Here is an 18,635-nt window from a genome sequence, read left to right as displayed (position 1 = left end):
GAATCACAGAATTGCTAGACTTGGAAGGGACCTCTAGAGATCATCTAATCCAACTCTCCTACTGAAGCAGGATAACCTAGAGCACTTTACACAGAACTGTACACAGCCTGGTTTTGAGTCTGGGTACTGTCTCCCAGAGATGGAGACTCCACAACCTCCCGGGGCAGCCTGTTCCATTGCTCCATCACCCTCACTGTATTTAAATGGAACTTCTGTGTTCCAACTTGTACTTGTTGCCCCTTGTCCTGTCACTGGGAATTACTGAGAAGGGCCTGTCTCCATCTTCCTTGCACCCACCCTTTAGATACTTGTATATATTGATAAGGTCTCCCCTCAGGCTTCTCATCTCCAGGCAAGAGAGTCCCAGCTCTCTCAGCCTTTCCTCATAAGGGAGATGCTCCAGTCTCCCCAGTCATCTTTACCACCCTCCTCTGGACTCTCTCCTGTAGCTCCCTGTCTCTCAGGAACTGTGGAGCCCAGAACTGGATGCAGTATTCCAGCTGTGGCCTCACCAGGGCAGAGTAGAGGGGAGAATGACCTCTCTTGACCTACCAGCCACACTCTTCTTTATGCAACCCAGGATTCCATTGGCCTTCCTGGCAGCAAGGACACACTGCTGGCTCATGGATAATTTACTGTCTACCAGGACTTCCAGATCCTTCTCCTCAGAACTGCTTTCCAGCAGATCCACCCCTAACCTATATTGGTCCTTGCGGTTCTTTCTTCCCAGTTGCAGGACCCTACACTTGCCCTTATTGAACCTCATGACGGTCTTCTCTGCCAAGCTCTCCAGCCTGTTCAGGTCATGCTGAACAGCAGCACAGGCCTCTGGAGTGTCAGCCACCCCTCCCAGTTTTGTGTCATCAACAAACTAGCTGAGGATACACTCTGTCCCCTTGTCCAGGTCATTGATGAACACGTTGAATAAGACCAGAGAGAGTATTGATCCCTGGGGGACACACTGGTTACTGGCCTCCAAGTTGACCCTGATCTGTAGATCACCACCCTGAGATCTGTCACACAGCCAGCTCTCAGTCCACCTCACTGTACACTCATCACGCCCACTCTTCCTGAGTTTCCTAATAAGGATGTTACGGGAGACTTGCTGAAGTCAAGGTAGATAACATCACTGCTCTCCCCTCCTCTAACCAGCCAGCAATGATGTCATAGAAGGCAATCAGATTGGTCAAGCATGATTTCCCTTGGGTGAATCCATGCTGACTTATCCCAGTGACATTCTTCACTTTCACATGTTTTGTGATGATGCCCAGAATTATTTTTTCCATCACCTCACCAGGGACAGAGGTGAGACTAACCAGCCTGTAGCTCCCTGGGTCCTCCTTCTTGCCCTTTTTGAAGACTGTAGTGACATTGTCCCTCCTCCAGTCCTCAGGCACCTCTCTTGTTCTCCATGACCTCTCAAAGATGAGGGAGAGTGGCCTAGCAATGACATCTGCCAGCTCTCTCAGAACTTGTGGATGCATCCCATCAGGGCCCATGGATTCATGGGTGTCCAGTTTAGCTAAGTGGCCTCTAACCTGGTCCTCCTCTCTACACTGTCATAAATATCCACAAATATCCAAATGCTTATCGCTGAAACACTGCATGCAAACAACTCAGAGGAGAACAAATACCTGTTTCTGAATATATTTGTAACTTACTTTGGGTTTTTTGGGTATACATGGCAGGTACTGGAGACGTGCACTTATCCTTTGTCTTTTACCGCCACCTGGTGGTCCTAGGCATATGAAAGCACAATTTTTCAGTTAAATGACCACAGGTTAAGCATTTAAAATAACATCCATTTATTTTTCTCTGAGATACTCCATAAGTACTTTAGTAATGTAGAATTTTTAGGGGTGAGAGGCTGTTTGTATTTCTTACCAATGTTAGCCAGCAGTTTATGACAAAAAATGTGATAGTCCCTGTGTGTAGTGTAGTCAAGTCTTGATTATCTAAATAAATGGCTGCAGTGGTCAGAGAGAAATGGTTAGTATGGATTGCAATTCCCCTGTAGGCTCTGGTCATCTGCTTGTGCTGGGTGTTGTGATCGCAATGGGCAGGTGCCCCATGCTTGGATGGAGCCACGAGGTGAGCAGAGCTTCCAGCCAGAGCCAAACCATCATCTCTTTCCTCCAACCCTTTCCACCTCGTCAGTGGTGGAAAGATGGTGCAAGGATATTTATCTAGTATGAAGGGTGTTCCCAGAAGCAGCGCAGCCACATGGTCAGAGAAGTCATCCAAGTTCAGGCCTCATGGAGATGTTGGAGTACACTGCACAGTGGGTACATGGAAGGTGTTAAAATCTGCAGCCCTCAGTCTCAGGCTTGCATTGCCTCCACACACAGTCAAGTGCATGCAAAACAATATTGTAGGAAAGCAACAATATAAGGCTAGTTTAAAGAAGGAAGCATTATAAGCTTGGACTTCATAGGGGAGGAATCTGTACAGCGGACTTTAGGCTGGTCTATTGTAACAAGACCATGTGTTCTAGTCCAGTTTTTGGCCCCTCAATACAGGGAAGGTGCTGATAGACTAAAGCAAGTGCAGCAGAGGGCCACCAAGCTGGTGAGGCAGCTGGAGCAGTTACCCTGTGAGGGCAGGCAGAGGGATGGGGCTGGTTCATTCTGGGGAAGAGAGGGCTTTGGGGGCACCTGGTGGCAGTCCTCTGAAACCCAGGAGGAGGCTGTGAAGATGAAGCCCAGCTCTTCACAGTGGTGAGGTGCAGGAGGATGACACAGAGAGGCATAAGCTGGAACAAGAGAGGTTTAGAGCTGATATAAGAAAAACTTCTTCACCATTAAAACAGTAAGGAGGAAAACAAGTTACTCAGAGAGGCTGCACAGCCTCCATCCTTTGAGACTTTCATGACCAGACTGGATGAAGCTCTGAGCATGCTGGTCTGATCTCATAGCTGACCCTGCCTGGAGCAGAAGGTTGGAGTAGGACCTTCCTGAGCTCCTTTCCAATTTTAGTAATTCCATTATTGTATTGCTCTGTGAACCACAATCTGTTTTTATTTCAGTTAACAAAACTCTGTACTAACAATTTTCACTACTAGTAACCTATGGAAATGCACTCTTGAGTAGTTAACAGGAATTGCAGAATTTTCTATCCCAGACATAACTCCTGTTTTGAACTATGATAATACTTTTTACATGATAAAAACACACCCAAATTCTTTTGATAGGTAGAAAAAGGTGATGTTTTTATTTGCCTAATAACAGTTAACAAAAACCAGCATTTATAACCTTTTCAATGTTTTTTCCCAGACTACATTTCGTGTACCTGTAGCTATAGGGGCCGTCTACCAGCCTGAATCAATACTTAGCAGCTGTAGAGGGCTCCCACTTTGACTAATCCCAATGGGCTTAGTCAACTGGAACTGCTACAGAATATACAGCAATGTTTGCCGTACAGAGGGACCATCCACACACACTGAAGTAACAGAATTTTGACGAAAGCACCCATGGTAGGCTCCTACATCACACCTTTTCACCTGTGTAGGTCAGACAGACCCACCCTAAAGGTACACAAGGAGCAACCTACAGGCATCTCAGGCACTTTGCTGTAGTGCAGCTTCTTCACCCTTCCTGGCTGAACCTCTTCTGCAGAGAAAGAGAAACGTGTGGTGCAGATCAGAGCTTTCTCCAGAGAGCAGGGAAGACTTGTAGCATCAAGTGAATCAATATGTGACTGTCCCATATAGGACTGCCTGCCATGCAAAAACAAAAAGCTTAAACTACAGAAAGCTCCTATGCTCCAAAAAGACTGTATGTGGCATAGATGCTCTTTCCTAGAAGTGTGTATTTATATGAAAACTTCTAGGATGGGGACTCTCCAAGATTATGAAACAGAAAGACAAACACAACAAATGCCTTATCTTGAAAAGTGCTAGGACAGCTTTCCTTGGGGAGACAGCAGTTAATTCATTTTTGTAAAGGAGAAAAATCCCCTACCAGTGGCAGGTAGAAAACTTATACTTTAGCAAGAGAGGGAGGTTATACTGCTCACATTACACCAGTCATTTGTCAGGAAAAAAAAAAAGAGGTAATGACACTGGACAGCCTGTGTAAATACCAAAGGCCCAAAGTCCAGCAAAGAAAGAATTAGACACAGAGACATAGAACACAGAAGAGAAAATACCAAGAGGATGTTATAGTCAATATGTATCAACTCTCTAAGGATTATGTATTAAAAAGCAAAGGATTATCTTACAAAAACAATAGAAAAGATAAGAGGATATTGAGAAAATAAGGATTGATTATATGAGGATTTAGGGGCCTGCAAGAATGGACAAGGGACTAAAAAGGCAAAAAGTCCCCTTAGTAGAAGAGTGGGTGAGTAAAGAGAAAAAAGGTTTAGGAAAGAAACAGAAGATCAGGCATCCTTGTTTGCACAAGCTCTCAAGGGGAAACAGCTCATCTGCAGTAAAAATTCTGGTTACTGCATCATTTGTTACTTCAGTTAGGATCAGCTGAAGTCTATAAAGGTGACACTACTGTAACATGGCAATTACCTCAGGCACAACACATCCTCTCCTCTGAACGGCAATAACGTTAGCTGAATCATGCAAACACCAATTACACAGAGCAGCTCTCTTAGTGAACTTCAAGTCCAGTGGCATGTCTGGTTGGTACAGCTACCCCGGGGTACTGGAGCTGGCCCTGTTATTATGGCACAGCACTGGGCTTTGTCATATGGGTTACCCTAAATTCCTTCCAGAAAGAGTGAGGGATCATTTTTGGGTTTATCACTGCATTACAGTATAGATGAGTTACTGCAGAAAATTAACTTATGATCCTAGCAAAGTTTGAAAATGCCACTGAACATAAACTTCTTGAATACAGTCACCAGAGCTGGTTACACAAGGTAAAAAGCAGGAGCTGTGCTTGAGTGTGAGTATAAAGGACTGGCAAAGCAAGCCCAAAGCCCTCCAAGATTTCTACCAGAATAGGCAGAAGCTGGATAAGGGGGATCTGGTGGTTGGCACGGGCAAAAGGCAGCCCCTGGCTGGGAAAATGAGTGTCTGAAGGAAGGTCCCACAACTGTACAAGGATGTGTCGGTACACAGAACAAATGTGGGAATGGTTGGAGGATCAAGGGCTGGGAAAGTCACAGGATAAATAAGCTGCCCTGCCACCTCCAGATTACCACTGTAGAACCTGATAAAGTACTGCTTGTAAAATAGTAGTAGCAGAGCATTGCTAAACTGTGCTCAACAACTCCCACCTCCAAAAGCTTCCTAATGTACTAAAGGCAAATTCTGTTTTTTGTATTGTCAGAGATTTTGTCTCATCCTCTGTACCGCTCCAGATGCTCCTTAAAACAGAACAAGTAGTATTTTTGCTGCCCATTTTCAGTTATTTTAAAGTTTTTGCATTTGTGACAGCCACTTTTTTCAAGTGTGCTTTGAGTTTAAATGAGGACACAGCTGTTTCCTCCTCTTCCCTCATCTCTGCAGTAGCTGCAAGCAGCACCAACCCTCAAAGCATACTCATTTTTTCCCATCAAATATTTGGGAAAACAGAGATTACTCAGAGTTGCCAGGGTAGTATTTTCAATAGCTGAGAGCTCAATAATTGACGTCCTTGAAATGTTCATCAGCTTCTAGTTACTTCTGGAGAACCAGCCCACAAGAAAGATAGATGACAGAGGAATATACTTTGCTTGGTTTTTAGGCTTAGCATAAGATGGAACTTGTTCCTTCTTCTCCATTTCATAACTAAAAAATGGGCACAATCGATAACTTGACACTGGCAGCAGCATTTAGAAAGCCTGCCATGTGGAGCCCAGGCAGGTGTTCCTAGGGCTGAATGTCAGCATCTCTCATCTTCCCAGTTTACACAAGCAGCTCATTTTGTCTTCCAGGCCCCTGTGGACTCCACAGCACCCTCACCACTGAATCAGTGTTAGCATGCCTTTCTGGTCCAACACAAACTTGAGGATGCCTACATTTTGGACTGACAGATTTAATTTAATTTTGGATAATATCAATAAACATTTTATTGTGGTTACAGATCTGAGATTACAAACAAGATCCAGGCCATTTCCTGCTTTCTGTTTCAGAGATGCCTCCACTCTGGAACTAGACAATTCTACTCCTTGAAGTCTGACTACATAAAACAGCTTGTTCATATTGTCAGCCATAAAGTCTACTCCGAACAGACATAAAGCCAGTAAAATACTTTTGACAGTGTGCACCCAAAATATCGATGGGGCAATTTTATTACAAATATATCAAAAGGTTCTTGAATTTTTTTAAACTTTTGTTTACTTATCATTTTTTTCAACTCCCATTCTCAATGGCACTGCACAATGAGCAGAGAATTTTGGAGTCCTATGAACACTAGACACAGCTCACTTCTTCAAGCATTACTTCAGCTTAGTCCGAAGGACTATGGTTATTACACTTTCTTCTAGTGTTTAACGATTTATAATCAGAAAAAAAAAAAAAAAAAAAAGTGTATTTTTTTCTTTTCAATAATTTATTTAACTAATTTCAAGTCTTTTAAGTTTTTGACCTTTCAATAATTCTAGGGCTTAATTTTCAGCAGCAGAAGATGCATTATGGCTCTTACATGTTAACTAAAACAAAGGAAAACATCTCAGAGAAACTACAAATTGTGGTTTCTTTTTGTCTTTCCTGCATACTAGCTCTTTAACTGACAACTTTAAAGAAGTCTTTAAACACCTTTGCTCTATGATAAATGGACTTTTTTCCCCCACACAAAGATGCCAGAACTGAGATTTCTCCCTGCAGAACATGACACTCTCCTTCCTAATGGTGCATTTTCCAGGTGGTCTTTAATGGGACACCCTGGAGAGGCTAATGGCACCAGTTTATTTACATTGCCTTTAAATCAGGTAGGGGAAGACAAAGCAGCAATATAACTTTACAATGAACACTGGAGTGAGAATGAACACTGTGGTGTGTAGTATTCGAAACCAGATGAGACAAAGATTCAGACTGAGGATTGCAGGCTTTTGAAATATAGTTCTGGCTATAGCTGATGCAGAAAAACAAAACAGCTCATATTTGAAAAGGTTAAAATAAATAAATAATTGGTAACTTACCCACCACCTGCAGTGCAGGAAGGAATTTACTTCCTGGAACTACTGAGATTTTGGGATAAAAGCTAAAACCATTATTGTGATATTTTCCAATAACAAACACATGGACAAAGCAATAAACTGTTTTTAAAGATAGATGCTCTGCATTGTTTTTCTTTTGGTTCCATACAAGCTTTACAGCTATTAGCAAAGACCATAATAAAAGACAATTAAAGCCTTAATTGCATAAGGGCAAAACGAGGTGAGTGTTGACATTTTATCAGAGCTTTCGTTACATATTTGATACTGGTGTTAGGTTTTTACCCTGGTCTCTTAATCATAAAATCACAGAATGGTTTGGAGTTGGAAGGGACCTAAAAGATCACCTAGCTCCAACCCTGCTGCCATGGGCAAGGACACCTCCCACTAGACCAGGTTGCTCAGAGTCCCATCCAACTGAGCCTTGAACACTTCCAGGGATAGGGCTTCCACAACTTCTCTGGACAACCTGCACCACTGTCTCATCACCCTTGTAGTGAAGAATTTTCTCCTAATCCCTAATCTAAATCTCCCCTCTCCAGTTTTAATCCATTACCCCTTGTCCTCTCACTACAAGCCCTTGTAAAAGTCCCTCCCAGCTTTCCTGCAGACCCCTTCATGAAGGCCACTATGAGGTCTTCTCAGAGCCTTCTCTTCTCCAGGCTGAACAACTCTCTTCAGAGCAGAGGTGCTCCAGCCCTCTGATCATCTTCATGGCACTCCTCTGGACTCTGTCCAGGAGCTCTGTGTTCTTCTTATGCTGGGGCTCCAAGAGTTGGACACAGTACTCCAGCTAGGGTCTCACAAGAGCCGTGAACTCTAAACCTGTACAGACCCAGTTCTCTCAGTTTTGGATGTAAAGGTTGGTTAAAAAAAAACGGACAGTAAAGTGCAAACAGGACTAAGGAGAGCCTCAGTTTAGAGGAGATGCTGCACCAGCTTTGTATCCTGCAAAGGATTAAAATGAACAGACTGCCCCTGTGCAACCTGATAAACAGCAATGAAGACAAAACCTCAGAGATATAATACTGCTAGAATTCAAAATTCATGTGGAGGATTAGGCTGCTACAGGCAGGTGCATTTTGGCATGTACCATTTGCCTCTGGGCCTTCCCCACCAGAATAGTATCCTTGCACCTTACCTTAGGACTGGCAGGAAAGGGTAGTGCAAAGATGGGACCATCAGACTGCAGACAGCAAGTTCTTACCCCTGACCACTGGACATGATCTTGCATCACACTGTTACGGGAAAACAAATGCAGTATTGGAGGCTGTGTCATGAAAAGTCAGAGCTTCCTAAGATTGAATTTGGCAGGGCTTATTTGATGGTCTCAAAGATAAATTGCAAGAAATAAAAAATATTACACCTACCTCAGCTTTGTTCTTCTTCTATGACATTGAACTATCTGCTATAAAGAGGGTGATAAAAGCAACTTGCAAAGTATAGAGGCTAACTCCAACTCCAAAATACACCTGAGAGCAACTAGACTTTTCGTGTAAGGGAGGCCATGAAAAATAACCAAATTAAAAAGTACATATATAATGAAAATATGATATGCACTGTTAAAAGTGATAGCCATTCAGTGGACAAAACCAACACTAGATTATTTCAAATAAAAACCTAATTAAGAGTTTTAAGTTTTGGGAAAAACAAAACAAAAAGGAAAAATAGCAAGAAGGTAACCCCAGCAGTATTTACCAAACCAGTAAAACAAGAACAAAGTAGAGCTTAAATAGTAAATGTCTGGCAAATGCTTGCCTTTCTCAATTTTTTACAACGAAGCCAAACAAAAGAGAAAACAAATTTTCAAGGGACCCTCATAATCATTTTAAAGGGTACTCTTTTGCTGTTTAAAGAACTCTGTTCTTCACTAGGCAGCAAGTGCTACCCCCAAAAGGATCACATGAACTATAGTGATTTATCTTTGGAATCACATTGATCCAAATATTTTTCTGACATTAATTGAGATAATGAAATCAGTATCTTACTTGTTACTGGTTTGCAAAGACTTTAGTGGACTTACCAATAAAGGCATCTGGAAAAGACACACCTCCTAAATGCATAATAATGTGATATGTGAACAAAGATAATATTATACATCAAAAATATTAATAGTGTGTTGAGGTGCCTCTTGACAACCTCTAATTTAATTGAGGACACAGTGTCTATTACGAACATTTAAAATGGAAGATCACCACACATGTAAAGTTGGAACAATGAGGTATATTCTTCAATTGAGCCACAAAACTCCCAGGGGTAATAGAATGGATTACTAATCATGTAATAGCTGATGACAGCATTTCACAAAATAAAAGAGAGGGACAAAATGACATTTCACTTTTGCCTGTAGGCAAGAGTGGCTGCATGGAAAGACATACTAGTATTGGCAAGTATTACCCAATATTATAATCAAATTGTAGGTAAAATATCAAATTGTAGGTAAAATATAAACCTACAATTGCAACACAGAAAAAAGTTACACTTTTGCCCACTTTTTGGAGAGTCATGAGTGGTAAGTTATGTCTTGCTTTTGCCAAGGTACATTAAGTGGTTGTTTAAAAATTCCTGGACAAGTAAAATACATTACTAAAATGCTTAAAGTACATATATAAGGAAAGCACAAGTAAAACGTAGCAAAGTAACTTTATTAAGAAGTCAGGATTATATTCCCTTTTTACAGATTTTTTTTTTTTAAATGCTGAAAAACAAGAATTGAAAATAAAAAGCTAACGTATAAAAACCTTTAAAACAAACTACCATTATTCTCAAAATAACTTAGCCCACTATGTACAAACTGTGTACTTCAGCTAAAGACATAAGCAGTTAAGAACAATTCCAATGATTTCTGCACTAATAGTTTGGGTAGCAATTGATTCTGAACGAAAATAATTTCAATCCTGAAGTTTCACTGATTTCTAATTAGATTCTGGAACTGAAGACAGACCTGCTGAGGTCTGTTGGCCAAATATGAGGTTCTGCACCTGGGTCGGGGGAATCTCATGCACAAATACAGGCTGGGTGGAGAATGGATCAATACCAGCCCTGAGGAGAAGGACCTGGGGGTGATGGCTGGTAAGAAGCTCAACATGAGCCGGCAATGTGCACCTGCAGCCCAGAACACCAGCTATGTCCCGGGCTGCACCAAAAGAAGTGTGGACAGCAGGTCACATTTTCCTACAGGAAAGCTAGGGAGGGATTTTTTACAAGGGTATGTAGCAAGAGGGCAAGGCGGAATGGACTAAAACTTGAAGAGGGGAGATTTTTATTAGACATTAGGAGGAAATTATTCACTATTAGAAGAGAGATTGGAACACGTTGCCCAGGGAAGCTGTGGAAGCCTCATCCCTGGAAGTATTCAAGGGCAGGTTAGATGGGGCTCTGATGTAGATGATCTTTAAGATCTCTTGCAACCCTAGCCATCTATTATCATTCTATTTAAATTACAGGACAATCAGACAAATAAGGTTAACCGGTTCAGCTTCTCACCAGAACAGGTAAGGAGCACTCAAAAGTCCAAAAGAGTCCAAAGGCAATATAAGGAATGGCTGCCACCTTTCATCTTGTGACAACTGATACCTGTAAGCTCTTCCAGTCTGAACTGCAGAGTACAGCTAAGCAGAGTAAGAGATGCATTTCTATAGCACTCTGCTCAGAGAGGCCTCACAGACACACAGGGTAGACACCAGAAGATTAAAGTGGTCCGCGAGTTAGGTTTTAAGCCCTATGTGACCAAGAAGCACGAGCCCAGAACCTTCCACAGCAGAAAAAAGATGACTATAGCCAGGAAAAACAAACAAGCAGGCTTGCCCAAGCATGCAGTTATTAAACTCCTTGAGTTTAATAAGAATAAGGAGTTCAGAACAATTTAGTACTCCACTCGTAATCCCAAACAGAGAAGAACCCAAGTACTGGCAGCTTCCCACCTACCCTTGGAGTCACAGTGAACAAAGGTGTCTCATTACGCTCCCATGACCCACCTCACCTCCCATCCCTCGGTTCCAGGATATTCACCAACCAAAACATATAAAATTCTTCATATTCCTGGAACAGCAGAATTAGAAACACATTTGACATTTTAAGCTACCACAGAAAAAGTTGCTTTAATAAGGTACATGTCAGATGCTTCACTTCCCACAGAAGAAAACAGAAAATTCAACAATCAAAATGGCTAAAAGCTGAAATAAAATATTGTGAATCTGTTTTGCACAGACAAGCCTGCTGCTTTTGCTAAAGAGCAAATCTGTTGACATTGAATATCTTGACACAGTGATCCGCTCCACAACTTGCAAGCTGCAACCACTCACTGCTGATCTGATCATTATGTCCAGCTCTGCCTGCGTGAGGTCTCCAACATAAGCGTTTCACAGCAAGAGCATGACTTTGGCTGCAAAAAAAAAGAAATCCATACGTAACTGCCAAATGTCACACACAGTTGGGCATGTGAGTGCAAACATCAACATTTATATAATTAGTACTCTTCTTTTCAACACTACCAACTGAGGAAAAATTGACTTGTGACAACCAGCAGGTACTGTCCTTAAAACAAGTAGGGCCATTAACACTAATTACATTTTATCCTCTCACTCATCAATAATTTATACAGCTATTGATTTCAAGTTTTACCACATTATGCTGCAGGTCTAGTATCTCAATTACTGAGGTATGACAGATTTCTGGCTTTTAGCCTGCAGTTTCCTGTTATCTGGTATCTCTTTCCAATTCACTTCAAGCATACACATGCCAAAGTCACCATCAACTTTCCCTTCTAGTACTACCAATGCCAGTATGTGAAGGAAGAATCTAAGGCAGTGCTGCAAATATTCAAAGTCTCTGCACACTGTTTCTCTAGCTGTCACCGCAGCAGTACCACATACAGCTTGTCATTCCCTTGGTTTCTGCTAGAAGCTGCTCTTGAAAACCTGTTGTCACCCACTCCAAAATGTTCCACTGATGTATACAGGCAGTGATTCTTTTCCCTCTCTTCAGTTTTTTCTATCATCTTACTTCATGGGTAAAAGTAATCCAGTTTTGGGGTTTTTTTTTTGGTTGGTTGGTTGTTTTTTTTTAACTGGTGCCAACAGAGAGTAATACTTCTCTAAGTATTTGCATACTTTGGGGTTTAACATTTTCCCCCTTGGTTTTCATGGGAGTTTGTTGTATATTTTTAATAAATCTAAATAATATTTTCTCTAAATAATATTTTTATTTGCTTAGGGATGTCTTTAGACTTTCAGGGTTCAGCCTTTTGCTAAAGAGATAAAAATATTTTATATATAAATAAACTAGTTCCATTTCCTTCTGCATAATAATAAGAAAACTTCAGCACACTATTAGTCTCAATAATAACATCTCCTTGCTCCTAACTTACTTCAAAAGACATACCTGTTATCCATCTCAACAGACATGGTCCAATCAACTAGTGCTGGTTCTTGCCCACTCTGCTTCCATGTGTACAAGATAATCTTCCCACTCTCTAAGCCTACTGCAATAATGTATCTATGAAGAGAACAGCTGCATTAGTTCTGAAAGAGATTACAGGAGGCAGCTCACTGAAGCTGGCTCTAATGCAAGCAAGGAACTACCAAATACTGTATTGCACCTTGCCCTTCTAATCAGTTTTTACTTTTTCATAAAAAAAAAATAAATAAAAAAAAATCACAATTTAATTCAAAGTTTCTTAACAAAAAATGAGCTCAGCAGAAACCTGCAAAATATATTTAATAAGGGGGAAAAAAAAACCACAACAGCTTATTAGAGCATCAGAACAGTCAATACTGTAAGAATATTGTCCTCAGTATTTGAGGACATAACCAGGTGGACAGATGAATGCAGAGCAGTAGATGTGGTTTATCTTGATTTCAGTAAAGCGTTTGACACAATCTCCCACAGCATCCTCGTAGCTAAACTGAGGAAGTGTGGTCTGGAAGACTGGGTAGTGAGGTGGATTGTGAACTGGTCAAAGGAAAGAAGTCAGAGAATTGTGGTCAGTGGGACAGTCTGGTTGGAGGCCTGTATCTAGTGGAGTCTCTCAGAGGTCACTACTGGGACAGGTACTATTCAGTATTTTCACCAACGACCTGGGTGAAGGAACAGAGTGTGCCCTCAGCAAGTTTGCTGATGACACTAAACTGGGAGGAGTGGCTGACACACCAGAAGGCTATGCTGCCATTCAGAGAGATCTAGACAGGCTGGAGAGTTGGGTGGGGAGAAACCTGATGAAATTCAACAAGGGCAAGTGTAGAGTCTTGTATCTGGGGAAGAACAACCCCATGTACCAGTACAGGTTGGGGGCTGACCCGCTGGAGAGCAGGGGAGGAGGAAGGGATGTGGGGGACCTGGTGGGCAAGAGGATGACCATGAGCCAGCAATGTGCCCTTGCAGCCAAGAAGGACAATGGCATCCTGGGGTGTATTAGAAGGGCTGTCGTTAGAAGAGCAAGAGAGGTTCTACTTCCCCTCTACTCTGGCCACATCTGGAATATTGTGTCCAGTTCTGGGCCCCTCAGTTCAAGAAGGACAGGGAACTGCTTGAAAGAGTCCAGCGCAGAGCTACAAAGATGATGAAGGGAGTGGAACATCTCCCTTATGAGGAAAGGCTGAGGGAGCTGGGTCTCTTTAGCTTGGAGGAGACTGAGGGGCAACCTCATTAGTGTTTATAAATTTGTAAAGGGTGAGTGTCAGGACTACAGAGCCAGGCTCTTCTCAGTCATGTCCAAGGGGAAACAGGTGCAAGCTGGAGCATAGGAGGATCCCTGTAAACATAAGGATGTGTGAGAGTGACAAAGCACTGGCACAGGCTGCCCAGAGAAGCTGTGGAGTCTCCTTCTCTGGAGACATTCAAAACCTGCCGGGACATGTTCCTGTGTGATCTGCTCTAGGGAATGCTGCTCTGGCAGGGGGTCCCCCTAGGAGGGACCCCTAATATTCTGTGATTCTGTGAAAAATTAATGTTTCAAGTGTATTAATGCCCTCCCTCCGCCTGTTTCTTATTTTTTTTGTATTTCTTATACTTCAAATAAGTCATTATACACCTGAGAAGAATGCTAGGAAATAAAAAAGGAGTGCTCATTCAGTTCAAAGAATGATCAAAATATTTGACAGACAGATTTTAGAAGCTGTTTAGCCACAGAAAACTGGCTAAATGGGGAAAAATACTAATTTCAAATTAAACACAGAACAGCACTACAGAGAACAGTTATACCTTCCATCAGGTGTAAGCACATGGCTGACACTAACAGCAGTAACAGAATCCCCAGCATCCAGTACTGCTGAACAAGGCTTGATAGTATCCAACATATTCTCTTCAGTAGTCACAGACACATTGCACTGGCCCCAGATAATAACCTACAAGAAAGAGAATAATCTAAGATTTTTCACTTTCATCTTTTTATAACTGTATTTACAAAAACCTAAGGAATAACTTCGTTAAAAATACTCCCAGAGCATACAGCAAAATGGATGATCCCTAAAAATAGTGAAAAATGTCTATCCACAAAGATTCAACATTTTAGACAGTCTGTCTGATTTCATTAAAGGTACTGACAGGAAAAACAGATTCTGTTATGAAAGTTCAAGAAATACTGAGAGACCCATAGGAGTTACGTGACATATGCTTGTCTTGCTGTATGAAAAAAGAAGGGAGGAAGTCCAGCTGGCAGACCAGCCTTGTACACACATATCCAAACCCTTTATTTAGCACATCAAAGTCTTACTGATTTCTGTAGTAATACACAGAATCAGCTTTTTGTGTATTTATAGAATATGGGCTCATTAGATCACAGCATTTGGTAATCTAAAACACATTTAAAATAATTCTGGGCTTTTAAAATTCCTTTCATGATAATTACCTTTTTGTCCCGACTGCCAGTTACAAAATACTTGCTATCTGGTGTCCAATCACAAGACCAAATGATTCGACTGTGAACAGCTGTATTTTTGTCTGTGTATGCACAGCAACTGAAAACTGGCCCTGGAATAAAACATATAGAGGAAAACCCATGCTTCAACTACAAGTTGAACCCATGCTTCAATTACAAGTAATTGTTACTCTTACTTACTCCATGTAAGAACTGCAGAAATACTCAGACATTATCCCACTCATCTTTAAAGCAACTGGGAATACTTAGCACCACTTTTTTTTTTTCCAACACTTTACCACAAAGATAATTAGCATTTGTTCAATATCAGTCAGCCCTTATAACACTAAAACAATAGTAACAGATCAAACTATCACATACATATCTGTTTCAGAAGAATTTAAGTCCAAGTGTAAGACCTTCATTTCTTCTATAAAAGGATTAATAAGAACACCGACTTCAAAAGTTTTCGTACAGTGCAACGTTTCCCATGTGTACACGTATCCCAAATAATTTCCCTATAGTTCTTACTTACCAGTAAGCCCCAAGAGCCAAAATCTTAATGATTTTATTGTAAAGACTAGTATACTCCCAAAGAGACAGGCTGCTATTTGAATATGCATACTATCAGGCAACAATAATGTGATCAGCAGCTCAGTAAATGTGAATGCTTTTCAAAAGTAGAAAAGGCTGTCACTTTGGAGCACAGACTTCAAATACCCACCTCTTGGGATGCCAATACGAGCAATTTTGGTTTAGATTTATAAAGTTTTTGATTAACAGATGAAAACATTATTTCCTTTACTCCATACAAGAATTCATACTTCTTATCTTGAAACACTGTGTAACTGCTGTGGACAATATGCCAGGCTTTAGAATACAACTCTGAATAGAACAGAAATCTCAAGCCAGGATACAACCAGACACTGTCTGAAGGGGCCAAAACTCACTGCCAAGTCTCTAAGAAAACTGTATAGAGTCCAGTAGCGTTTATGTGCTATGAAGCCAACAGTGCAATGTTAATCGTTTCAGCACAAGCATCTGCTCTAAGAAGCCATTAAAGTGTTCAACAGCAATCTCCTAATGATTTTGCAAGGCTCAAAGTCTTAATGAGAAAGTCAACTGAATCTTTAATATCAGCTCTTTTCCCAGACAGAGCCAGTTCTAGTCAAATTAATCAATTGTGTAGGATTATCAGAAAGCCACAGTGACGGCAGAGATTAATCCTGTCAAGAGTCTCAAAGTATCATGCCAGGCTACCAGGGACAAAGCAGTTCTATGCAGGACACAGGTGTAGCAATGAACCTTCCAGCCTTGCCTGCACAGAACACCAAGATGAAGGTTTTCCTTGATAGAATGCCAGTTTGAAGTTCAGGCATTATACTCGAGCATGTATACTTGATTTCAGTAAATCTGAAACATATGATCACGAACAGAAGGCAGGAAGACGAATAGCAGATTTCATTACAACCATCAATTAAACAGCATTCAAGGCCTTATTATATTCTTCTCGACATCTTAATTCCCTTTCTAGCTTTCCTATACACCATTAACTGCACTTCTTAAAGCCGCAGGAGTCTACAACACTATTAGTTCATAAAAGTTGTACAGAAAATGTCAATTAAAATATTTTACCAATTCTCTTTGAAATATTTTGAAGCCAAACATACTGAACTAACAGCAAATCTTCAAATGTGTATATCCACGTATCTTACCTGAGTCTGATGAGTCTTGTTTCCTCCACAGTGACCAATTTCTGTCTCTAGAAACTGCTAACAGATATTTATCATTAGGAGAAAATACCAGCTGAGTAACAGTCAGATTGTGAAACATCAAACTCTGCAGTTTTTTCCAAGAAGAAGTGCTCCACAAAATAATTGCTGCATGTTCTTTTTTGGAAGCCTGTATTCATGTAAAAAATATCAGTGAGAATTAATGAAAGCAAACATAAAAGTCACACGTTTCAAAATAACTAATGTGCTAGGGGCATTGTTTTAAGGCTTACAATCAAGTTACAACCATCTTTCCTCTGTGCAGTTTCAAGATTGCTTCACTATTTCAACCAATGCTGACAACATACTAGTGAGAAAATGTTTTATACTTGTATTTGTTAGAATTTATATTACTAATAAATCTGAATGAATTATACATCATTTACAAATAGCTTATCTGCATTCACCCTCATCTTTGGAAGGTGACTGTCATCGATACAAAGTCTTTCACATGTAAGTGGAAGGACATAACTCAGCCCAAACTGAGTTTTGAATCCTGCTGTCAACCCTAGAAACGTAGTGGCACTTTTCACTAGATGGTGCTAGAATCTTTTCTTACCTTACATGCTGAGGCAATTAGAGTGTTTGAATTATTGCAAGCAACACAAAAAATTTCATAGCCATGTCCATATCTGAAATAAATGTGAAAAGATATTTAACACATCGTTGTCATTTATGCAGTATATATATCAAGGCTCTTAGACTAATTTCAGTCCCTTTGAAAATGTGAAATGCACCTGCCAGGAACTTTTCACCACTGTTTTGGTATTACATCCCAAATAATTCCGAATAATATTCAGCATTCAATATAACATCCATGTAAACTCTTTCACATTTAGGACCTAACTATAGAACAAGCTCTCCTAAAGCACCAGCACTGCAGAAGCTACACTAATGACTAACAAAGCAGACTATAGCAGTTTTTAATATATTCTTATTTCCTTTTAAAGGAATTTTAACACTACCAATAAAAATCAGAAGTCACATATTTGAAGATCAAGAAAGAAATGACACCACAAACACTCAGCCAAAGGACACCTGTTCTGTGAAATACTGAAAGATGATTTCTGAACTAGAGGACAAGAAACATGTCAAACAGGAAAACAATCCTGTAAAAAAAACCAAAAAAACCCATAAAACAAAACAAAAAACCAAACCAAACAGCCAAATAAACCAAAAACAACAAAAACAACACCACAAAGAAACCAACAAAGAAACAACAACAACAAAACTTCAAAATTTCTTGCTTCCTCCAGAAATATGTTTCAATCACTTTTTGTATGAGTGCTGCTGGAATTCAAGATCACATATCTGGACTGGGATTCAACTAATAAGCAGAAATGCCATATCAACTAACACAAAATCAGTCACAAAACACATTGGAAGTAAAATTGGAGATGCAATCTATAAGCAGTGGACTAATATCAGCTACAAGAAAGCTGAGGAGGAACATTTTATAAGGGCATGTAGTGACAGTAAAAGGGAGAATGGTTTCAAACTGAAAGAGAGGAGATTTAGGCTAGACATTAGAAGGAAATTCTTTCCTGTGAGGGTGGTGAGACACTGGAACAGGTTGCCCAGGGAAGTTGTGGAAGCCCTATCCCTGGAAGTCTTCAAGGCCAGGTTGGATGGGGCTTTGAGCAACCTGGTCTAGTGGGAGGTGTCCGTGACCATGACAGGGGTGTTGGAACCAGATGATCTTTAAGATCCCTTCCAACACAAACCATTGTATGATATGATGTAATTTTCTAATGTCAAAAGGGATCTCTTAAGACTTACAAGTGTATTACATGAAATGTACATACATATAAACATATATATTTATGTCAACACTCAGACTTAAATCTCAGCCTGCTGCATACAAACTCCCTAAGGTAATTTTCAAAGAGGATAAAGATTAGCACACTCTCACAGGA

General features: G+C 40.6%; 1 protein-coding gene across 1 annotated transcript in view; it reads right to left on the bottom strand.

Annotated features, from left to right (window-relative positions):
- Positions 1-11,183: 11,183 nt before the first annotated feature.
- The window catches only part of ELP2 (elongator acetyltransferase complex subunit 2), a 39,691-nt gene continuing 32,239 nt past the window's right edge, over positions 11,184-18,635 (bottom strand). The window contains exons 16-21 of the mRNA XM_009996520.1: positions 17,279-17,351; positions 16,663-16,849; positions 14,939-15,060; positions 14,293-14,435; positions 12,475-12,588; positions 11,184-11,476 (exon numbers count right to left, since the gene is read on the bottom strand). Coding sequence (XP_009994822.1) covers positions 11,320-11,476; positions 12,475-12,588; positions 14,293-14,435; positions 14,939-15,060; positions 16,663-16,849; positions 17,279-17,351 — 796 coding nt within the window. The 3' untranslated portion in view covers positions 11,184-11,319. The remainder of the gene's footprint in view (positions 11,477-12,474; positions 12,589-14,292; positions 14,436-14,938; positions 15,061-16,662; positions 16,850-17,278; positions 17,352-18,635) is intronic.

This window comes from Chaetura pelagica, unplaced genomic scaffold (genome assembly GCF_000747805.2).
Source record: "Chaetura pelagica isolate M959 unplaced genomic scaffold, ChaPel_1.0 scaffold82, whole genome shotgun sequence".
NCBI classification, from domain to species: Eukaryota; Metazoa; Chordata; class Aves; order Apodiformes; family Apodidae; genus Chaetura; species Chaetura pelagica.
The sequence above is the reverse complement of the archived record's forward strand: the minus strand, read 5'-3'. Positions and strand labels throughout refer to the sequence as shown.